This window comes from Vicia villosa, linkage group LG2, assembly GCF_029867415.1.
Source record: "Vicia villosa cultivar HV-30 ecotype Madison, WI linkage group LG2, Vvil1.0, whole genome shotgun sequence".
Classification (NCBI taxonomy): domain Eukaryota; kingdom Viridiplantae; phylum Streptophyta; class Magnoliopsida; order Fabales; family Fabaceae; genus Vicia; species Vicia villosa.
In genome coordinates this window covers 214,844,210-214,863,408 of record NC_081181.1, presented here as the reverse complement: position 1 = coordinate 214,863,408, position 19,199 = coordinate 214,844,210, and the positions used below count along the sequence as shown (strand labels likewise).

The 19,199-nt window shown below is 35.2% G+C and overlaps 1 protein-coding gene across 3 annotated transcripts; it reads left to right on the top strand.

The window, feature by feature from the left end:
• The first annotated feature begins 205 nt into the window (after nucleotides 1-205).
• On the top strand, nucleotides 206-3,493 carry LOC131653842 (auxin response factor 10-like). Of its 3 annotated transcripts, none has more exons than XM_058924144.1 (6): nucleotides 206-359; nucleotides 433-588; nucleotides 806-1,927; nucleotides 2,095-2,954; nucleotides 3,059-3,124; nucleotides 3,212-3,493. In XM_058924144.1, the coding sequence occupies exons 3-6, from the start codon at nucleotides 827-829 to the stop codon at nucleotides 3,291-3,293; spliced, it is 2,109 nt and encodes a 702-aa protein (XP_058780127.1). In that variant the 5' UTR covers nucleotides 206-359; nucleotides 433-588; nucleotides 806-826; the 3' UTR covers nucleotides 3,294-3,493. The 3 variants fall into 3 exon arrangements, with proteins under 3 accessions (XP_058780127.1, XP_058780126.1, XP_058780128.1); XM_058924143.1 differs by having other exon boundaries at nucleotides 801-1,927; XM_058924145.1 differs by lacking the exons at nucleotides 206-359; nucleotides 433-588 and having other exon boundaries at nucleotides 790-1,927.
• The last annotated feature ends 15,706 nt before the right edge of the window (nucleotides 3,494-19,199 follow it).

Sequence of the window (19,199 nt, the reverse complement as noted above, 5' to 3'; positions counted from 1 at the left end):
AATGTTACATTTTAAAACCAAATTTGAACTCAACCCCTTTAACCAAGTTGAAAGAGAATGAAACAATTACATATAAATGCTTTTAAGTAAATACTATTCAATAACACTAGAGTACATAGTACAAGTAAATAAATCATCAAAATAAATGAAAAGAAAATGTTTGGTTTGGCTGGCTAAGGAATAGGATTGGTCTGATTAGTTTAATAGCCTCAAGAGAGTGTCTCTACTAACCGTGTGACTTGTGAAACACAAAAACTTGTCCCTTTCTTCTTTTTCTCTCAGATCTCACCCAAACCAAACCACAACAAAAAGTTCAAATCTTTTTCATCATGAACCTTCTTCATCAACTCAAAAACAAGGTATGTTTCATATTCTCTATTAGGGTTTCATCAATTTGAAGAAGAAAAAAAACTCATTTTCTCTATTTTTCAGGCCAAGAAAACCAGTTAAAAAACAAAACTTGCAATCAAATTATTCTCTCTGGGTGATTGAAGTTTCTGTCTTTCTTTTGTGGGGTTTCAAGATTCAACTCTGTGGTACCAAAGAAGCTAGAAATTCAATTTTTTGCCGAAGATTTTTCACTTTAAGGTAAAAAAAAGTGAAAAACAGAGTAAAACAGAGTACTCTGTTTTTCTTTGAATTCAAAAGTGATTTTTTACAATAAGTGGCTTATTTGTTTCTAATTATGCTTCAACCCATTTTGGATCTTGTTTGTTCTTATCACAATTTTCATTCACTCAAAGTTTGTGCCACTGTTTGATCACTTTTTTTCTCTCTCTTTCTCTTTCTCTCTCTTCAAGAACAGAGTAGGCAAAATTTGAAACTGATGAAGGAAGGTGAGAAAAGCTTAGATCCGCAACTATGGCACGCGTGTGCTGGAGGAATGGTTCAAATGCCATCAGTGAACAGTAAAGTTTTCTACTTTCCTCAAGGGCATGCAGAACATGCTCAATCCAATGTTGATTTTGGAGATTCTTTCAGAATTCCACCGCTTGTTCTATGTCGTGTAGCTTCTGTGAAATTCTTGGCTGACCCTGAAACAGATGAAGTGTTTTCGAAGATAAAGTTGATTCCTTTGAGAAATTCTGAGATTGAGAATGAAGATTGTGATGGTTTTAATGGTGATGGTTCTGAGAGTTCTGAAAAGCCTGCTTCTTTTGCAAAGACTTTGACTCAATCTGATGCAAACAATGGTGGAGGGTTTTCGGTTCCGAGATACTGCGCTGAGACGATTTTTCCTCGGCTCGATTACTCGGCTGAGCCTCCGGTTCAGACGGTGATTGCGAAGGATGTTCATGGTGAGGTTTGGAAGTTTAGACATATCTATAGAGGAACACCGAGGAGGCATTTGTTGACAACTGGTTGGAGTAGTTTTGTGAATCAGAAAAAGCTTGTTGCAGGTGATTCTATTGTGTTTCTGAGAGGTGAAAATGGTGAACTTTACGTTGGGATTCGTCGCGCGAAGAGAGGGATAGTGAATGGATTGGAATCACCTTCTGGGTGGAGTTCTGGTAATGGAAGTTCTGGTCTTGGAATTGGACCTTATGGTGGTGCTTTTTCGGTTTTTTTGAGGGAAGAGAATAACAAGTTGTTGAGAAATGGGGTTGGTGATGGAGGTGTTGGTGGTAATTTGGGAGGTGGAAGAGCGAAAGTGAGTGGTGAATCGGTGAAAGAAGCGATGAGATTTGCGGCTAGTAATCAAACATTCGAGGTTGTTTATTATCCGAGAGCGAGTACTCCTGAGTTTTGTGTTAAGGTTTCATCGGTTAAAGCTGCTATGAGAACTCAATGGTGTTCTGGTATGAGGTTTAAGATGCCATTTGAAACCGAGGATTCTTCGAGGATTAGTTGGTTCATGGGGACAATTTCGTCTGTTCATGTCGTCGATCCGATTCGTTGGCCTAATTCGCCTTGGAGACTTCTTCAGGTACTACTACTAACCAATCTCTTTGTTCTAGTGTTTGAAACGCTTGATCTTTGCGTACCGTAGTTGATTAGATTAGATGATTTGATTGTATTCGTCGCGTAGTTGAGCTGAATTCGATATAGTTACACGAAAACCTGATTGAACTTTTGGCAATAACATAACTGTAGGTAACTTGGGACGAACCGGATTTGCTACACAATGTGAAGCGAGTTAGTCCGTGGTTGGTTGAATTAGTATCAAGCATGTCGGTGATTCATCTCTCGCCCTTTTCGCCACCGAGAAAGAAACTTCGTTTTCCACAACATCCCGATTTCCCTCTTGATGTTGTTCAGTTTCCGATACCGACGTTTACAGGCAACCCCCTCAACCCGTTGTGTTGTCTATCGTCTTCTTCCGATCATTATAACGCTCCTGCCGCAGGCATTCAGGGAGCCAGGCATGCTCAAATTGGAATATCTTTATCAGATCTTCGAGTTAACAACATCAACAATAATAGAATTCAGTTAGGTGTGTTTCCGAATAACCCCGAGACGATTTCTAATGATAAGAGCAAAGAAAGCTTATCGTGTTTGTTGACAATAGGAAACTCTCATAAGAGAAGTTTGGAGATAAATTCTGATAGTAATGTTAAGAGACACCAATTTTTGCTTTTCGGTCAACCGATTCTCACCGAGCAACAAATCTCTAGAAAAGCTTCTAGTGATAAAGACAAAGAGAAATGGTTTTTAAGCGATACTTCTCAATCTTCGATTTCCGAACAGTTTTCACCGGGAAAATCTTCTACTACTACGACTAGTACTACTGAGTTTTGTTGGCAACAACTTGGATTAGATACCGGTCATTGTAAGGTTTTCTTGGAGTCAGAAGATGTTGGAAGAACCTTAGATTTGTCATGTGTTGGTTCTTATGAAGAACTATACAGGACACTGACTAAGATGTTTGGTTTAGAAAGATCCGAGATGTTGAGTCGTGTGGTCTATCGTGACGCAACAGGTACTGTCAAACAAATCGGTGAAGAACCCTTCAGGTATGTTTAATTTGAGAACTAGTTACGATTAAAATCAAATAGTTTTTTACGATTGCTTGTCGATTAAGGAATCTTACACGGAAAATTTATATAAATCTTTGTAGTGATTTCATGAAAACAGCAAAAAGATTAACAATTCTGATGGATTCAGCTAGCAAGGAAACTAGAAGGTGTGATTTTCAATTATTATTATTGTTAATTATAGTTTTTTAGTTGAGTATGAGGATTTTGAACATTTTTTTTGGAATATTTTGCAGGGTTTGTATCACAGGAGCTAGGAATGGTGAATGTGGATTAGATGCATCAAATAAGACAGGACCTATGAGCATATTTGCTTAATATTATTATGTTGCAATTCATCTGAGATATTATTATTGTTATAAGATTTCATGAAGTTGAATGTTAAGGAGACCTTAGTATTATTTTTTGTTTAATCATGTATTGTGTCATGCATGATTAGTACTATTCTAATGTTAACCAACACGTGGTTTCCATTAATGACTTGTTTTAAATTGAAACTATTAATCAAGTTTAGGGTATGCCATGTGTATTTGTTAATCTTGGTTCATTGAATTGCTGTCACATTAACTACAATGTTCAAAATTATAGAATTATTTGGTCTCACAAAAATATATAAATATGCAATAAATCATCTTTATGGAGTAATGGTGTCAGTGCTGAGTAAGTTCCTGTCATGCGAAGAGGGTCTAACATGAAAGATTAACGCTGAGTAAGTTTTTGTCACGCGAAGAGGGTCTGACATGAAAGATTAACACTCAAATTCTTAAATTTTTTCTTAACTGAAAAGTAGTAAGAGTAAATTATGGTTAGAAAATAAAAACAGGTGTTGTGTGAGATCCCTATACATTATAAGCAATTATAAATCCTTTGTTTTATGGAGTGATATGCAGGAAATTGTTGAATGACATACAACGATGAAACATGATCTGTGATGTGGTTCGAATATAGGCATGAAAGTTGTGGGTGCAATGATATTGACATTGGGTGATATTGATGTTGGATCGATGATTAGGTCTTTTTGTTATTTGATGTGATATTGACGTTGGATGATATTGATGTTTGATCGATGATTAGGTCTTTTTTTATTATTGGATGTGATATTAACGTTGGGTGATATTGATATTGAATCGATGATTAGGTCTTTTCGTCATTGGACGTCTAGCCGATATGGAACACAAATTAATCTATTTGTAAAATTTCCAATTTAATTATAATCAACTTTTTTGTGTTTTCAAAGTTCCTTGTTGAAATTTTCTATGGCGCTATATTTCCCCTTATTGTTTCCCTTCTCAAAGATAAGATTCATTGAATGAAGATATAAGCAATGTGATTTACTAAAAATGTTAGAAAAATTATTAATGGGATCCATGTTCAAATTGTGATGTTTAAGAAATTTGGTTAATAAATTTGGCTCTTAGTTTTAGATTAAGACTTTTATTAGCACTTGGACTAGCTTTCTTTTCTAGCTTATTTAATTTCTAGTGATTAATTTGAGGCATTGCTACATTTCATGGTTCCCTATTTCTAGTTACTAAATTTATTATAGTACATTATGTCTATTTTATAGCTTTACCATATCAAGATAATGACATATACATTTGATAAATAAAGGCACATAGTAAAAGGGTAAAAGGAGTATTTTGTCTCTTATGAAATTATAGTAAATAGTGTGTCACGTAATTACTTTTTGGTATTTGAAATTATGTGTTCCATCAAAATAAACCAGACATTGTACTCTTTGACTATTGACTCCTAAATGATTTCACATTCAAACCAAAGCAAGAAAATGAAAGCATCTTTTTTTTGTTTTAAAGTTGTTATGCAATTATATACTTGGAATAGTTAGTGTGTAGGTCCTCTTCATAGGTGTCCACAGTGTTATATCACTATCTTAAAGCAAATAATAATAATAAATATAACAATGCTCCAAAATTAAATGATAACAAAAAATAATAATTATAAAATAGGTTTGGTTTAACCAATAAGACATTATCTACTCCTGACCCTGACCCAATCATGGATTCAACCTCAATTTATTAGTTTAATCTTAATGTATTTAGTTTATATTGATATTAGTTTATATTTATATCAAATACATAAGTTATTTTATGATTCTGGTTGAAGTATATTATCCTCTTCTGATCACGTGAAGACTTAGCAGAAATATGCAGAAGACGGAAGGAATGCAATTGATAATTCCTCTTGTAGCAAAGGATGTCAAATGGCCTCTCAACGACATTTACCATATCAATAATCTTTCTAACGTCTCTGATGATACTTCTCTCAAAGACTCCTTGTGCATGAAGTCTTCTCCAACGACTCTTTTGTGTTCCTCTATAAAAGGAGCTGAAAACTCAGAGAAAATAGGCTATTAGAAGTCTTTTGCTTGTGTGTTTGAGCATATGAAGTTTCTTGCTTGTGTGTTTGAGCATTAAAGTCTCTTACTTTTATGTTTGAGCATTTGGAAGTCTCCTGCTTGTGTGCTTGAGTATTAGTAATTAGATTTGGTTATAGTGAAAATTCTTTGGAAGTGCAAGGGAACTGGACTACTCCTGTTTTGTGAGAGGAATCATGATAATTGATTGTGTATTTCTTCTTTACCTCTGAACTTTTATTCCGCCGCAAACTTGAAACTCTGACTCGGATTCTAACCTTATGTTCAGAATCTGATAAGAGATTTTTAAGAGTAAAAGAAGAAAAAGTTAACACAATTCACCACCCCCCACTTCTTGTGTTTTTCTCACCTTCAGTGACAAGTGTTTTTAGTCAGTTATGTATTTTATCTTTGTGATTCTCTATATACTATATGTTTCTTGGTATCCTTATTAAATTGCGTATTTACAAAAGATTAATTTCGTATATGATTTATACGGTGCTTGATGTAGCTGCATATCCCTAGGGGAGTTGCTGCACATCCTCATCTTATGCAGGGGCACAAATCTCAATATGGTTATATTTTGATTGTTTGTCTTATCGCTTTCGTATTTTATTGTTGTGGAGTCTCTCTCATAGTTTGCTCACACATGTTTCATATATTTTTAGCATGCATAAACCTTTTTGGTTATGATGAAATTGATCAAAATGTTATTAGTCAATTCTATGAGTTTGTAAAATAAAAGCATTGCACGTTATTTTCAAATCACGTGTAAAGAAAAGTGTTAAAATCATGAAAAACCATTTTTGAGGTATTTGATTTTTTTTTTTGAGCAATTTTGAGGTATTTGATTTGAATCAATCATTTACACATATAATTTGATTCAAATCAAATCACACATAAGTGACTAAACTCTTTCCAAAACCATTTGATTTGAATCAGGGTCTTCACATGATTCAAACCAGGCCTCTTTCTGTCACCTCTATCCAAATTGATTCAAATCAGTCCTTTCACATGATTCGAATCATGCAAATTTTCTGGTTTTTCATTTGATTCTTGGAGAAATTGCTTCGAATCACAGAGTGCACATGATTCGAATCACGTGGCCTAAGATCCAAATCACAAACTGCACTTGATTCGAATCAACTACAAATCGGTTTATTTCACTCACTTGCTCACATTACATGTTTTGACTTTGATTCGAATCTAACTAATTTTTTTAGTCTTTTGTGTGCTCATCTCAAGCACATATATAAGCATTTAGTGAACATTTTCAAGCAAGAATTCACAAGCATTTGTGAAAGTTTTCATAACTGTTTTGGGAATTTTCTGTGAAAATCAACCACCTTTTGGAAACTCTTGCAATCAAGAATGTTTCATGAGCGGATGTTAATTGATTATGGGAGACATTGTCTTGAAAATAATCGTTCTTGAAGATTTGTTCAAAGATTTTCAAGTTCTTGAAAGATTGGGGTTGTTGTCACTGGTGCTGAAAAAATTCCTGTAAAAAAAGAAGGTTTTCTCTTTAGAATTCCTTAGTAGTAATTATGTGGAAGGCTACCGATAAGGCGAAATTCTTTTTACATCTTTGGATAATTTCACCGCACAAGGAATCGGTAGGATCAAGGGGTCGATTGATACATACGAAGTCTTGGAGCAGCATTGGTGTTATTGGAAGATTGAAAGCCTTAATCAAGTGAAAGATTGCACATAAGGGTTTGACAGTTGGCCATTTATACAAGTCAAGATCCGGAATTGAATTTTTATTATCTTCAACATTATTATGTAGAAGTGATTGTATGAACTCTTTGCATATTTGTCAAAATCTAATGGAATTATGCTGGTACTTTTAACAGTGCACGTAGACTAAAGCGAAGACAAAAGAGTCGAAGCATTTTAAATCATCGTGCCATCCCTCTCTTTCACTCTTTAATTTGCATTTCATAGAACATATGTGCTTAGGTTTACATTTTGGTAATAGCGATTTATTTTGAAAAGCTTAGGTTTTGTTGGAATTGGAAAGTCATTAAGAGCTTTAGTGGTGATTAAAATCTACGAAACATCATGCTTTTAGAATTTGACTTATTGATATATTGTGTAACCACATCTCGTGACTTATTCAATTGATTCAATTGCATACATTGTGTTTCCTCATCTAATCATTAAGATATTTGTAAAGTGATTTGCGTTAATACCTAATAATTGTCTATTGAGTATAATTTTATATTTTCGCTCTAAAATATTTCGAACGCAAACACTGAAAAAACTCATTTTATTGTTATTTAAAGAATCGATTGACTTACCCTTCAAAAAAAAGAATCGATTGACTTTTTGTTTTTAAGTCTATTCCCCCCCCCCCCCCCCCCCCTCTAGATTGTTTTCTATAACATATTCTTACCCAAAACTTGTTTAGTTCACTAGATATGACATTCTATCTTTGGTTTTTATTCTATCTTGTACTCAGTTGATTGTGTGTTATTTCTCCTTTTCTTTTTTTTTTGATATTTTTCATAGGTGTCGATATATTGTCAATATTCACGCGCATTAAGTGTTTAATGTAAGGGGAGCTTTACAGCTTTTATAACTCAAGCAAAGTAATGTACACTAGTTCACCAGATTCATTTTATCCATCGAATTCCAAATAACGCCTTGATGAAATGGATAATTTAATTGAATTTGACAATACTCAAGAGGGTACTAATAAAAAAGAAACAAAAGTGAAAACAACAAAAGGAAGAAGGTAATATGAGTGAAAAGATAGAAAGTGGATGTGAAAGTGATGAAGGTAATGAGAATAGTGAAATAATAAGAAGTTTCCAATTTTCAAGTTGAGAAAGACATCACTAATTATAAGTGAGAGTTAGGAACATATTTCAGTATCAAATGTGATTTTAAGGGAGCAATATGCACCTATGATATTCAATATAGTAGGAGTCTAAAGTTCATTAAAAATGACAAAGAAAAATAAGTTAGGGTTGGATGTAACTTTTTTTTTTAAATAAAGGCCAAAATATATTAAACAAAATAAAATAGTACTGATAGGAGGGGGGACAAAACCAAAACCCTCAAGAAGAGCAAAGCGAGAAAAAAATAAAAGATAGACAACAAAAAGACATGAGATAACTCATATCAAAGAAACTAGTGAGGCGTACGGTTGGAGGAACCTACCTTGAAACCTTTGCACGCCTCAGGCGGTTTCTTCTTGTGCTTCCTATTTCTTGAAACCATCAATTGAAATGGTTGACTAGTGTTTTCATCCAAATCAACAATCTCATCTCTCTTATCCATGTTAGCCCAAGATTCACTAAGAAACTTCATAGCTTGTTTAGCATCTGAATTTGAATCTCCATCATGATTCTTGTAAATTTTACCTTGATCAATGGTATCTATATCAACTAAACCATGCAAATTTTCATTACCTTGCGCATCCAAGTCATCTTGATGCAACACATCAATACTCACAGCATTCCCATCAACAGTGGTTTTCAAACAATCAACAAATCCTAAAAGAGGATTATTATCAACACATGTAGCATTTTCACATTCAACTTATTCCTTTCTTAAATCTTCATTCTGAGACTTATTCCCCGTGTGTTTATGCTTCTCCTTAGATACTTTTTTCTCTTGATCCACTTTAACAAGTTTACAAGACGAAAAACTATGATCAATATTATGACAATGCGAAGAGAAATGAGGTAAATTTTCATATTCAACGTTAACAAGAAACGCAAAATTTTCTCTTTCGACCCATAATTTATGTCTAATTTTAGCAAATAAATCAATATCAACTAAAACTCTAGCAAAATGTCCAAAAGATCTCTCTAAAGGGCACTTACTTGTTGCAGCATCCAAACACATTGGCGTTCCGAGACAACTAGCAATAACAAAGATAATATTGGGACTCCAATATTCTTGTGGCAAATCAAGAAAACGAATCCAGCATTGAACTGTTGTTTGTTTGTGGTTATGAGGATTAAAATCAGGAGTCCAAGCAAAAACTTTGAGAAAACCTGGCTTAAGGTTCCAAGAAAGCACCGCACGAACACGATGTACATCCTCAGCAGAAGAAAAAACAAATTCATAGAAACCTCTTCCTAAAGAAACAATTCCCCATTTACTTAAAGATTTCCAAAGAGTGTCTAATTTACCACGCAAGTCTTGAAGTTTCAAGGGAGGATCTCCTTTAGACAAAATCAACCTTCCATGAAGATGATTTTTACATGATTCAAGACTAATCTTGTACTCTTCCTCCGGAATTTTGATAGCTATGTCTTCTCCTTTCAAACTAGGAAATTGACCATGAGGGCTAATAGCATATGTCTTACTCAACACTTGAGCAAAAGATTTTGTGCTTGTACCCTTCGCTTTAGGAACCACGGCTTCACCTGTGACATCCGAAGATATATCTAAAGCAGACACCGATTTTTCAACAGAATTCACAACATTTGAAAATGTAGACTTTTCAACGGGACGAACAACATTTGTTAAATTACTCAAAGGCACATATAAAAACGACCCAGCAAGTTCATTCTCATTTAGAAGAGAGACAAAATATTCTTGTTCTTCCATGAAAAACTCTAGTCCAACCCAAATTAAAATACAGAACAACAGAAGCAAAGTAGAAAAACAGAAGCAAACCTTTGAACACAGCTGGTTGAAAACACCGTCGGATGTCATCGGAGCTGTTACAGAACTGTTCACTGTCGAATCTGTTGCAGAAGGGTGCCGTCAAACAACACCGTTGGAAAGGATGTCGTCAAACACCACCACAAACCCCTTAGACTATTTCACCGTCGGAGCTGATTCAACTTCCTCAAACATACCTAAGCCGCCATAAATACAGTTTTCCCCCAAATTACAAACCCGATTCCAGCAAAAGTCGGAACGAGAGAGACATGCAGTACCTCTTCACTGCTTCATATCGCCGCTGTATGCTAGATCCGCGGTTGAAAATCCACCACCGATCTGTTTCAGACCGACGTTGATCTAGTGTTGCCTGGATGTAACTTGAGTTGAATGGGAAGTATATCATACCAAATTGTGCTAAGAGAAATCTTAGCAACTTAAGAAAGTATTTGATATCTATAGAGGCTATTATTTTTTAATAACTATGAACAATTCAAATAGACTCTTTTTTAGTATTTTAATATTGTAATTAATTATAAGAAAAAAAAAGTATTAATTGTGTAAAATAATTTTACATTATCAATCAATCATCCTCATGTATCATGAAAAATAATTCTGATATTTTTTAAGTTAGTTGTGTGACATAGTTGAATGATGAATCCTCATTAAATAATAGTGTAAATTGTACTATATTTAACTTCATTAATTATTCTTAAAAATATATAAAATTTATGTTTAGAAAATATCTTTTATTTGAAGTATGAATTGACAATAATTAAAAGGTATGATTAAAAATTAAATAATTGTAATGGTAGTATTTAAAATAAAAAAATAATTTATTTTAAAATATGGGTAATGCTAACTTGTGCCCTAAGGGCACAAGTTAAAAATTAATTGGAGAAAGAATATTTTGGAACTTTTGCATTGATTTTAATGAAAGTATAAAATTAATTTTTTTTATTGTATTCTTCAAAACAAAATTTCTGAAAGTAGGTTTCTTAACTTGTGCCCTTGGGCCCCAAGTTAGCATTACCCTTAAAATATATAGGGTCTGTTTGGTAAAAATAGTGGTTGGTTGATAAGTTAGCTGATACTCCCTCCGTCTCATAATAAGTGTTCTATTTGAGTTTTGCGCGGTTCTTAAGAAAATGATTGGATGTGTTGGTTTTAATGATAAAGTTAATATCATTTACTAAAGTACCCTTATTTCTTATAGGTAGTAGAGTAGTTGAAAAACGTGAAAGCTAATAAATAGAGGTATAGTAGTGGAAAAAATTAATAAATGTTGCATTGATTTTCTAAAGTGACATTTATTTTGAGACATGAAAAAAGTGCAAATGAGACACTTATTATGAGATGGAGGGAGTAGTTGAATGTTGGTGACTTATAACTTATAACTTATGGTTGATGGTTGAGACTGATAGTTGATAAGTTAATTGAAGTGTTTGGTAAAATTAGTAGTTCAAATAACTTATAAATATAAAATGACATAAAAGATATTTAATACATAATTATTTTATTTTAAATTAAAATAAATTATAAAGGATGAAAATAATAAGAATAAAAAGGAAGAAAAAATGATAAGCTATAAGTTATAAGCTAAAATGCTATTTGAAATAGCGTCTGAAAAATAAGTTATAAGTTCGAAATGAAAAAACTGTTATCAAACAGGTCTAAATTGTCCTATTAGTTATAAGTTATAAGCTCAAAATTGTGTCTTACCAAACACAGTCTGACTCTGTTTGGACAGTCTGACTCTGTTTGGTAAGACACAATTAACTATCTTTTATGTCGATTTACATTTATAAGTTATTTGAACTGTTAATTTTACCAAACACTTCAATTAACTTATCAGTCTCAATCATCAACAATAAACTACTCCCTCCGTCGCATAATAAATGTCTTATTTGAGCAATGCGCGGTTTTTAAGAAAATGATTGAATGTGTTGGTTTTAGTAAAAAAGTTAATGTCATTTACTAGAATACCCCTATTAATAGTAGTTGAATAACGTGAAAGTTAATAAATAAGGGTATAATAGTGGAAAAATAATAATGATTGATGCATTGAAATTGTAAATGAACAATTAATTTGAGACAAAGAAAAAATGCACTCTTATTATGAGACGGAAGGAGTAGTATAAAGTATGAATCATCAACCATAAAATAAACTGTAAATTATTAACTAGCTTTTAATCTAAGAGAGCCGTAGTATACCTATGAACAGATATAAAGGTTTTGGTAATACTTTCTCTATCTCAAAATAAGTGTCACATTTACTTTTTAGGTTAATTGAATATTTAATGTATCTAGTCTGTATATACAGACTAGATACATTAAATATTCAATGAACCTAAAAAGTAAATGTGACACTTATTTTAGGACGGAGGAAGTATTAATTTGTCAAATTTCACCCAAGAGAATTTAAGTGGGTAAGAAAAAGTGGATATGGTTTAAAAAAATGAGTGGAATGTAATTAAGTATTACGTGAGCATGATGAAATGAAAGGTGTTTGCACGTGATGAGTAAAGAGACAGACAGGTTGTTGATCTCCCAATCCCAAAAAAGTGACACTGATGATATGTCAATCCACACGTGCGACTCGTACCGACCGGACAAACACTTTCACGTGACATCTTCCTATTTCGATGTCCAACCCTTCAAAATTACGTACTACTAGTACTAGTTTTTCATTTTCAAAATTGAGTTGTGGTTTTTTCTTAAAATAAATGAGATTGAAAATACTCATTTAAAACAATCTTTTACTACTAGTAGAAGTATTGTGAGTTTGCTTGTTTCAACATACATGTACCTCAAATGAGGATCACTATGTTTTTCTAAGGCATTGGGATCATTTTTTTATTATTAATTAATTGCAAGTTTGACCATAATCAAAGTACCATTGTGGAAATTTATGCATGAAAAATTAGATAAGCATGAAAAATTAGATAGGAGTCAATGGGTCAAAGAGGCAAAGCATTGGAAGTGTGTCCAAATTATGGAGGCATGCCCAATTCACAATGTATAAAGACAAAGAGTACTTGTTCCAAGAAGTTGAATTTTCTTGTTTTCAGTTATAAATCCATAGTTTATGGAGATTTATCTTCCTTGCATTGGAATAGGGAGGCATCTTCCCATTTTACCATATTTTTCATTTACTCTACAACTAAGTACTTTCATCTAAAGAAAGATGACATGTCTATTAGTATAAAATTGATATTATAAAATACTAAATTAAAATTATTTTTATATAAGACATAAGTTGTTTCCAAAGCGTATCTTTAAAATTTTATGAAATTAATTTAATAACCACTTATAAATAATATAATAAACTATTTTCCTAAGTTTTATAAATAACTTTATGTGAATTTAAACCGTCTCATACCTTATTTGTTTTCAATTATAAGTTAAAATTGAAAAAAAAATCACCTCCTCTGATGACGAAACGGGGACGAGGGCGACCGAGAGCTACGGTGCCACCGTCACCGCCGAACCACCCCTTACCGGAGACTCAACCGAAGGTGGTGACTGTAATACAGACGGAAGAGATACTAACGAAAGAACAAACGGAATCAAATGTGACGGAACAAGAGAAAGATGCGGGTGGAAAATCTGCTGCAGAAACCCTAATTGTGAAAGATGATGGAAACGAAGCAATTATTGGTCGCAAATTGTGGGTGGATGTGATTAGTGACAATCGGAATCCTGCTAAGGGGATAACCATGGAGTATGTTGCACCCAAAGTTGTGAATGGAAAAGTCGAAATTGAGATTGAGAGAGATGACATCGTGACTGAAATCCAATTCTGGGAGAATGCATTGATCCTCTATGTGATGGGTGAGAATCTGAGCATGAATGCGATTAAGAACTACATGACCAAGATGTGGAATTTTGTGCAGACTCCGGATTTGTACTACAATGTGGAGGGTTATTTCTTGGCTCGATTCAAGACCTCTGATGAACGGGAAGCTGTGATGATGAAGGGGCCATATACTATCAAAAACATGCCTATGATGTTGAAGGAATGGCACCAGGATTTCAACTTGAAGCGAGATTTGATGCGCGCAATCCCTATCTGGATCAAACTACCGCAGTTACCACTGCATTTGTGGGGTGTGAGAAGTCTGAATAAGATTGGCAGTGCCCTGGGAACTCCACTGGTAACGGATGAGTGCACAGCAAGTAAATTGCGTGTGTCATATGCCCGAATTTTGGTAGAAGTAGATATTACACAACCTCTTATTTCAGAGATTTCTATCAAAGATGTTGAGGGGAGAACGCTAACTCAGGAAGTTGTGTATGAATGGAAGCCTGCTTTCTGTGAAAAATGTCAAAAATTGGGACACCATTGCCAACCTCGCCAGGTACAGCAATGGCAGCCTAAGAAGAAGCCCCAAGAAGAGCATAAGGAACAGATTCCAACAAAGAGTGATGAGGCACCTGAACAGGGAGTAATTGGAGCACCTGCAGAACCATGGACAGTTGCGAAGAATAACAAAGGTAAGGTTGTTATTCAGATAGAGTCTCCGTCTGGTATTGAAAGTGTGAATGGCTTTGGGGCACTAGGGATTTTGAATGATCTCCTAGTAGCCACAAGCTCAGGGGGATGATTGTAGCCTGGAACATCAGGGGGCTAAATAAAGTAGGCAAAATCAAGGAGATTAGCTCCCGTCTCCTTGCTATAAAACCTACTATTATGATTTTACTTGAAACTAGAGTGAAGAATAATAAGGTAGCTAGGATCAGGGATAAAATGCATATAACTGATAGTTATATTGACAATTATGGTGACCATGATAATGGTAGGATATGGGTTGGGTGGAATACTAGTGGAGTGATAGTGCACAAGATGAGCAGTTCCAGTCAGTTTGTACACTGCAGGGTGGCAGACTGCAATGGTGTGTTTCAATATTGGATTACAGCAATCTATGCCCATAATGAGTTGGATAAGAGGAAGACTTTATGGAAGGATATTGAACAAATACATAGACACACTGTGGGACCTTGGTGTGATAGAGGACTTTAATAATGTTGCTAAAGCTCAATATCGTATTGGGGGTAATATTGTTACTGAGAGGGAATATGAGGATCTGCAGAATATGATGATGAGTACAGGTTTGAGTGAGATGGATAGCTCTGGGGACTACTTCACTTGGTTCAATAAACACACCATTGGACCAATTTACTCCAGAATTGACAGGCTGCTGGGAAATGTGGATTGGTTTCAAAAGTACAGTGATGCACACCTCAATATTATGTCTCCTAGTGTATCCAATCATGCAATGTTGTATGTGGAGAACAATGTGGGGAAGAGAAAACCTGTAAGGCAATTCAGATTTACAAATTGTATGACTGATATGCCTGGTTTTGAAGATGTTGTTGCTGGTAGTTGGAATCAGAATGTGCTTGGCAGTCCCATGAAGAGACTTTGGATCAAGCTTAAAAGATTACAAGTTAGTCTGAGGAAGTTCAGCCACCCCCTATCTCACCTCAAGCAGGATTTATGTAAAGCAAGAGAGAACCTGACTTTAGCCTAAACTGATCTTAATCATAACAGAATGGATACAAATTTAATTGAGAAGGTTAAAAAGTATACAGAGGAGGTGATTAGGCTTAATGAGCTCGAGGAGAGTATTCTGCAGCAGAGATCAAAAATCGATTGGATCAGATTAGGTGATGGGAATAACTCCTTTTTTCATGCTTCTATCAAAGCTAAGCATAAGGCAAAAAATATGGCAGGGCTGGAAACTACTGATGGTACACTGATTCATTCTCAGGAAGCTCTTGAGCAGGAGATCCTGGCTTTCTATGGGAATCTTATGGGCAAGGATGACACTGTTTTGCAGCACATAGATATAGAGGCTATGAGAATGGGACCTCAACGGGACATGATGCAGAGAGAGACACTAGTGAGGCCTATCACTGAGGAGGAGATTCACAAAGCTTTGCTTGGCATAGGTGACTTGAAATCCCCTGGAATGGATGGGTATGGTTCCAAGTTTTTTAAGGTCTGCTGGCATTTAATAAAACAGGATATCATAGATGTTGTACAAGTGTACTTCTCTACAGGGCAGATTTACAAACCTTTCAATAGCACTACTGTTACTCTTATCCCTAAAGGGGATAGTCCAAAAGGCATAAAGGATTATAGGCCCATAGCTGGATGCACGACTTTTTACAAAATTCTTTCAAGGATACTAACTCAGAGACTAGGAAGGGTGCTGCCTAGTATAGTTAGTAAATGCCAGGCTGCTTTTGTCCCAGGGCAGAATATTCACAACCACATCTTGCTGGAATATGAGATTTTGAAAGGTTATAGCAGGAAAGGAGGACCTCCTAGGGTTATGATGCAAATTGATCTTCAAAAAGCATATGATATGGTTAATTGGAGAGCAATGGAAGCCATTTTGAAAGAGATTGGTATACCTAAGAGGTTCATAGAGTGGATTATGGCAAGCATGACAACTGTATCCTATAGGTTCAATGTGAATGGTAGACTGACTGAGTTTATGCAAGCCAAGAGGGGGATTAGACAGGGGGACCCTATCTCTCCCCTCTTATTTGTTATCATTATGGAGTATATGCATAGGGTTATACAGAAAATGCAACTTAATCCTAAGTTCAGTCACCACCCCAAATGTGCCAAGCTAAATCTGACTAATCTAATATTTGCTGACGATGTATTACTTTTTTGCAGAGGTGATCAGCATTCTGTTGAGCTTATGCAGTAGGCTTTCAGCAATTTTACCAAGTCTACAGGCCTTATTGCCAACCCTTCAAAAAGCACAATGTTTTGTGGAGGTATTGATGATGACATGCGTACAAGACTATATGATATAATTGGTTATAAAGAAGGTGTGTTCCCTGTGAAGTACCTTGGAGTTCCCCTCACGTGCAAGAGACTGACTATACACCATTATCTTCCTCTGATTGATAAGATCCTAGCTAGAGTTCATCATTGGTCGGCAAAGCTATTGTCTTATGCTGGCAGGATTCAACTGGTAAAAAGTATAATTTCTGCTATTGCTCAATACTGGATGAGTTGTTTCCCTATCCCCAAAATGGTCCTTGCAAAGATTGATCGGATATGTCGAAGTTTCATATGGACAGGTACTGATAATAGTAAAAAAAAGTCCAGTGGCTTGGAGCACTGTGTGTAAACCTTATGCCCAAGGAGGTCTGCAGATCCTCAATATCCAGGTTTGGAACCAAGTTCTCATGCTTAAGTGTTTGTGGAATCTGTGTAGAAAGGCTGAAAATTTATGGATAAAATGGATGCATAGTTATTACTTCCATAAAATAGATGTTATGAGCTATGTGGTGAAGAATCAAAACAGTTGGATTGCTAAGAGCATTCTTAATCAAAGATTGATTATTCCCACACTGCAGCAACAGTGGGATAAAACATTCCAACAACAGAAATTTCCACTGAATGTGTTTTACCAGGCTTTGATTGATGATGGTAATCGAGTTCCGTGGAACAACCTTATTAGGGGTAACAAAGCCCGTCCCCGTGCAGTCTGTTGCCTTGGGCTGGCGTGCCATAAACGGCTGGCAACTAAGGTTCGATTAGAAAGACTTAACTTGTTGCAAACTCAGGATTTGAAGTGCTGCCTGTGCAAGAGTCGAGAGGAAGATATTGACCATGTCTTCTTTCAATGCCCAGTAACTTTGCCTATTTGGAGAAATATTTTAGAGTGGCTGGAAATAAAGCATGTGCCCCAGAAATGGGAGACTGAAATTGTTTGGATTACAGAGACTATGCGTAAGAAAGGATGGCGTATTGGCCTCCTTAAAATTGCTATTGCAGAGACAATTTATAGCATTTGGTCCTTAAGAAATAGAGTATGTTTTGAGAATATAGCTATTACACATGGGATAGAAGATAGTATTAAAAACATCATTGTATATAGGGGGTGGCAACATAGGAAATATAGAAGTCACCTTGCAAAGTTGATGTTATAGTTTTTTTTGTCTTTTGGCTGGTTGGATCTTTTAGATCACCATTGTTTTAAAGGGTTTTTTGAATTAATAATATTTACTTGATTCAAAAAAATTATAAGTTAAAATTATTTAAGTACTAGTGTTAGTGATTTTTAGATAAGCTCAATTCTCAACTCAAAACTGTAATGAATAAGTGATGATGAACTCATGATGCGGCGGTACAGATTTTCGATATTGTTAAAGTGTCACATTAGACAATATATAATTTGAACATCATTTTATAAGTGGAGGTAATTCTCACCTTAAAAGTAAATTTTGTAAGGATGAGTCAGGTCAAACTCTAATATGGTATGTGAGTCTATTAATCAGACCATGGACCGCCCACCATTTAAATTCACGCACCATGCTCAAAAGAGTGTTGGGCGTAAGGGGTTGTATTCAAAAGATTTTATGTTCTACATTGGTTAGAGATGGAGATTCAAAATAGTTTATACAGAGTGGCACCCCTCACCTTACAAGTCGGTTTTGTAAGGATGAGGTAGATCAAACTCTAATAGATACGCCAACGCATGTGTAGATCTGTAAGATTAACATTTTAATGCCTAGGTCAATTAAAGAATCCAAAACGAGTGAGGTGAAAGTTCACAGATCCGAAAATATACCTTATGGAACATGCGTGTCAATTATAAATGATGGATAATTTTAATGGGCTTTGCATCATTGGATTTAACTCTTAGATTCTGTCTGTATTGGGTCTTTGGTCGATCCAGAATAGTTGCCCCTAAGATTTGTCGGGTGTTTTATTAGCCAGGAAGTCTTTTTAAATTGAGTCGGGTCTTCTGTTGGGACTGATGTCGTAAGAGTTAAAGACCTGCTTATGTATCCTCATGTTGATAATAAAAGGGACTGGGATCAAGATCACAACCCTTCTCAAGAGGAAACTTTGGACAATTGGGCTCGACTGTCCAGATGTTCTCGGGCTTGCGCTAGCCTACATCGCATCATTTTGTCCTATGCTTTAATTGTCGGTCATTCTACCGTCCAGGATTCCTCGCACCTCTCAAGACGAACTTGCTTCCATCTTTAAGGAAGATCTTGCATATCTCCATAATCTTCTTGAAGCGGAGAGGATATAACTCTTTTTTAGGTGACTTTTTATGCCTACCGAAAGACTTCTCTATTTTTCTTGGTTGTTGTTAGTCAGACGATGTTCTAGCCATGGGCAACCCTTCCAAGGAGAGGGATACCTGGAAGGGTAAATGTGAGGTGGTTAATGACGATAG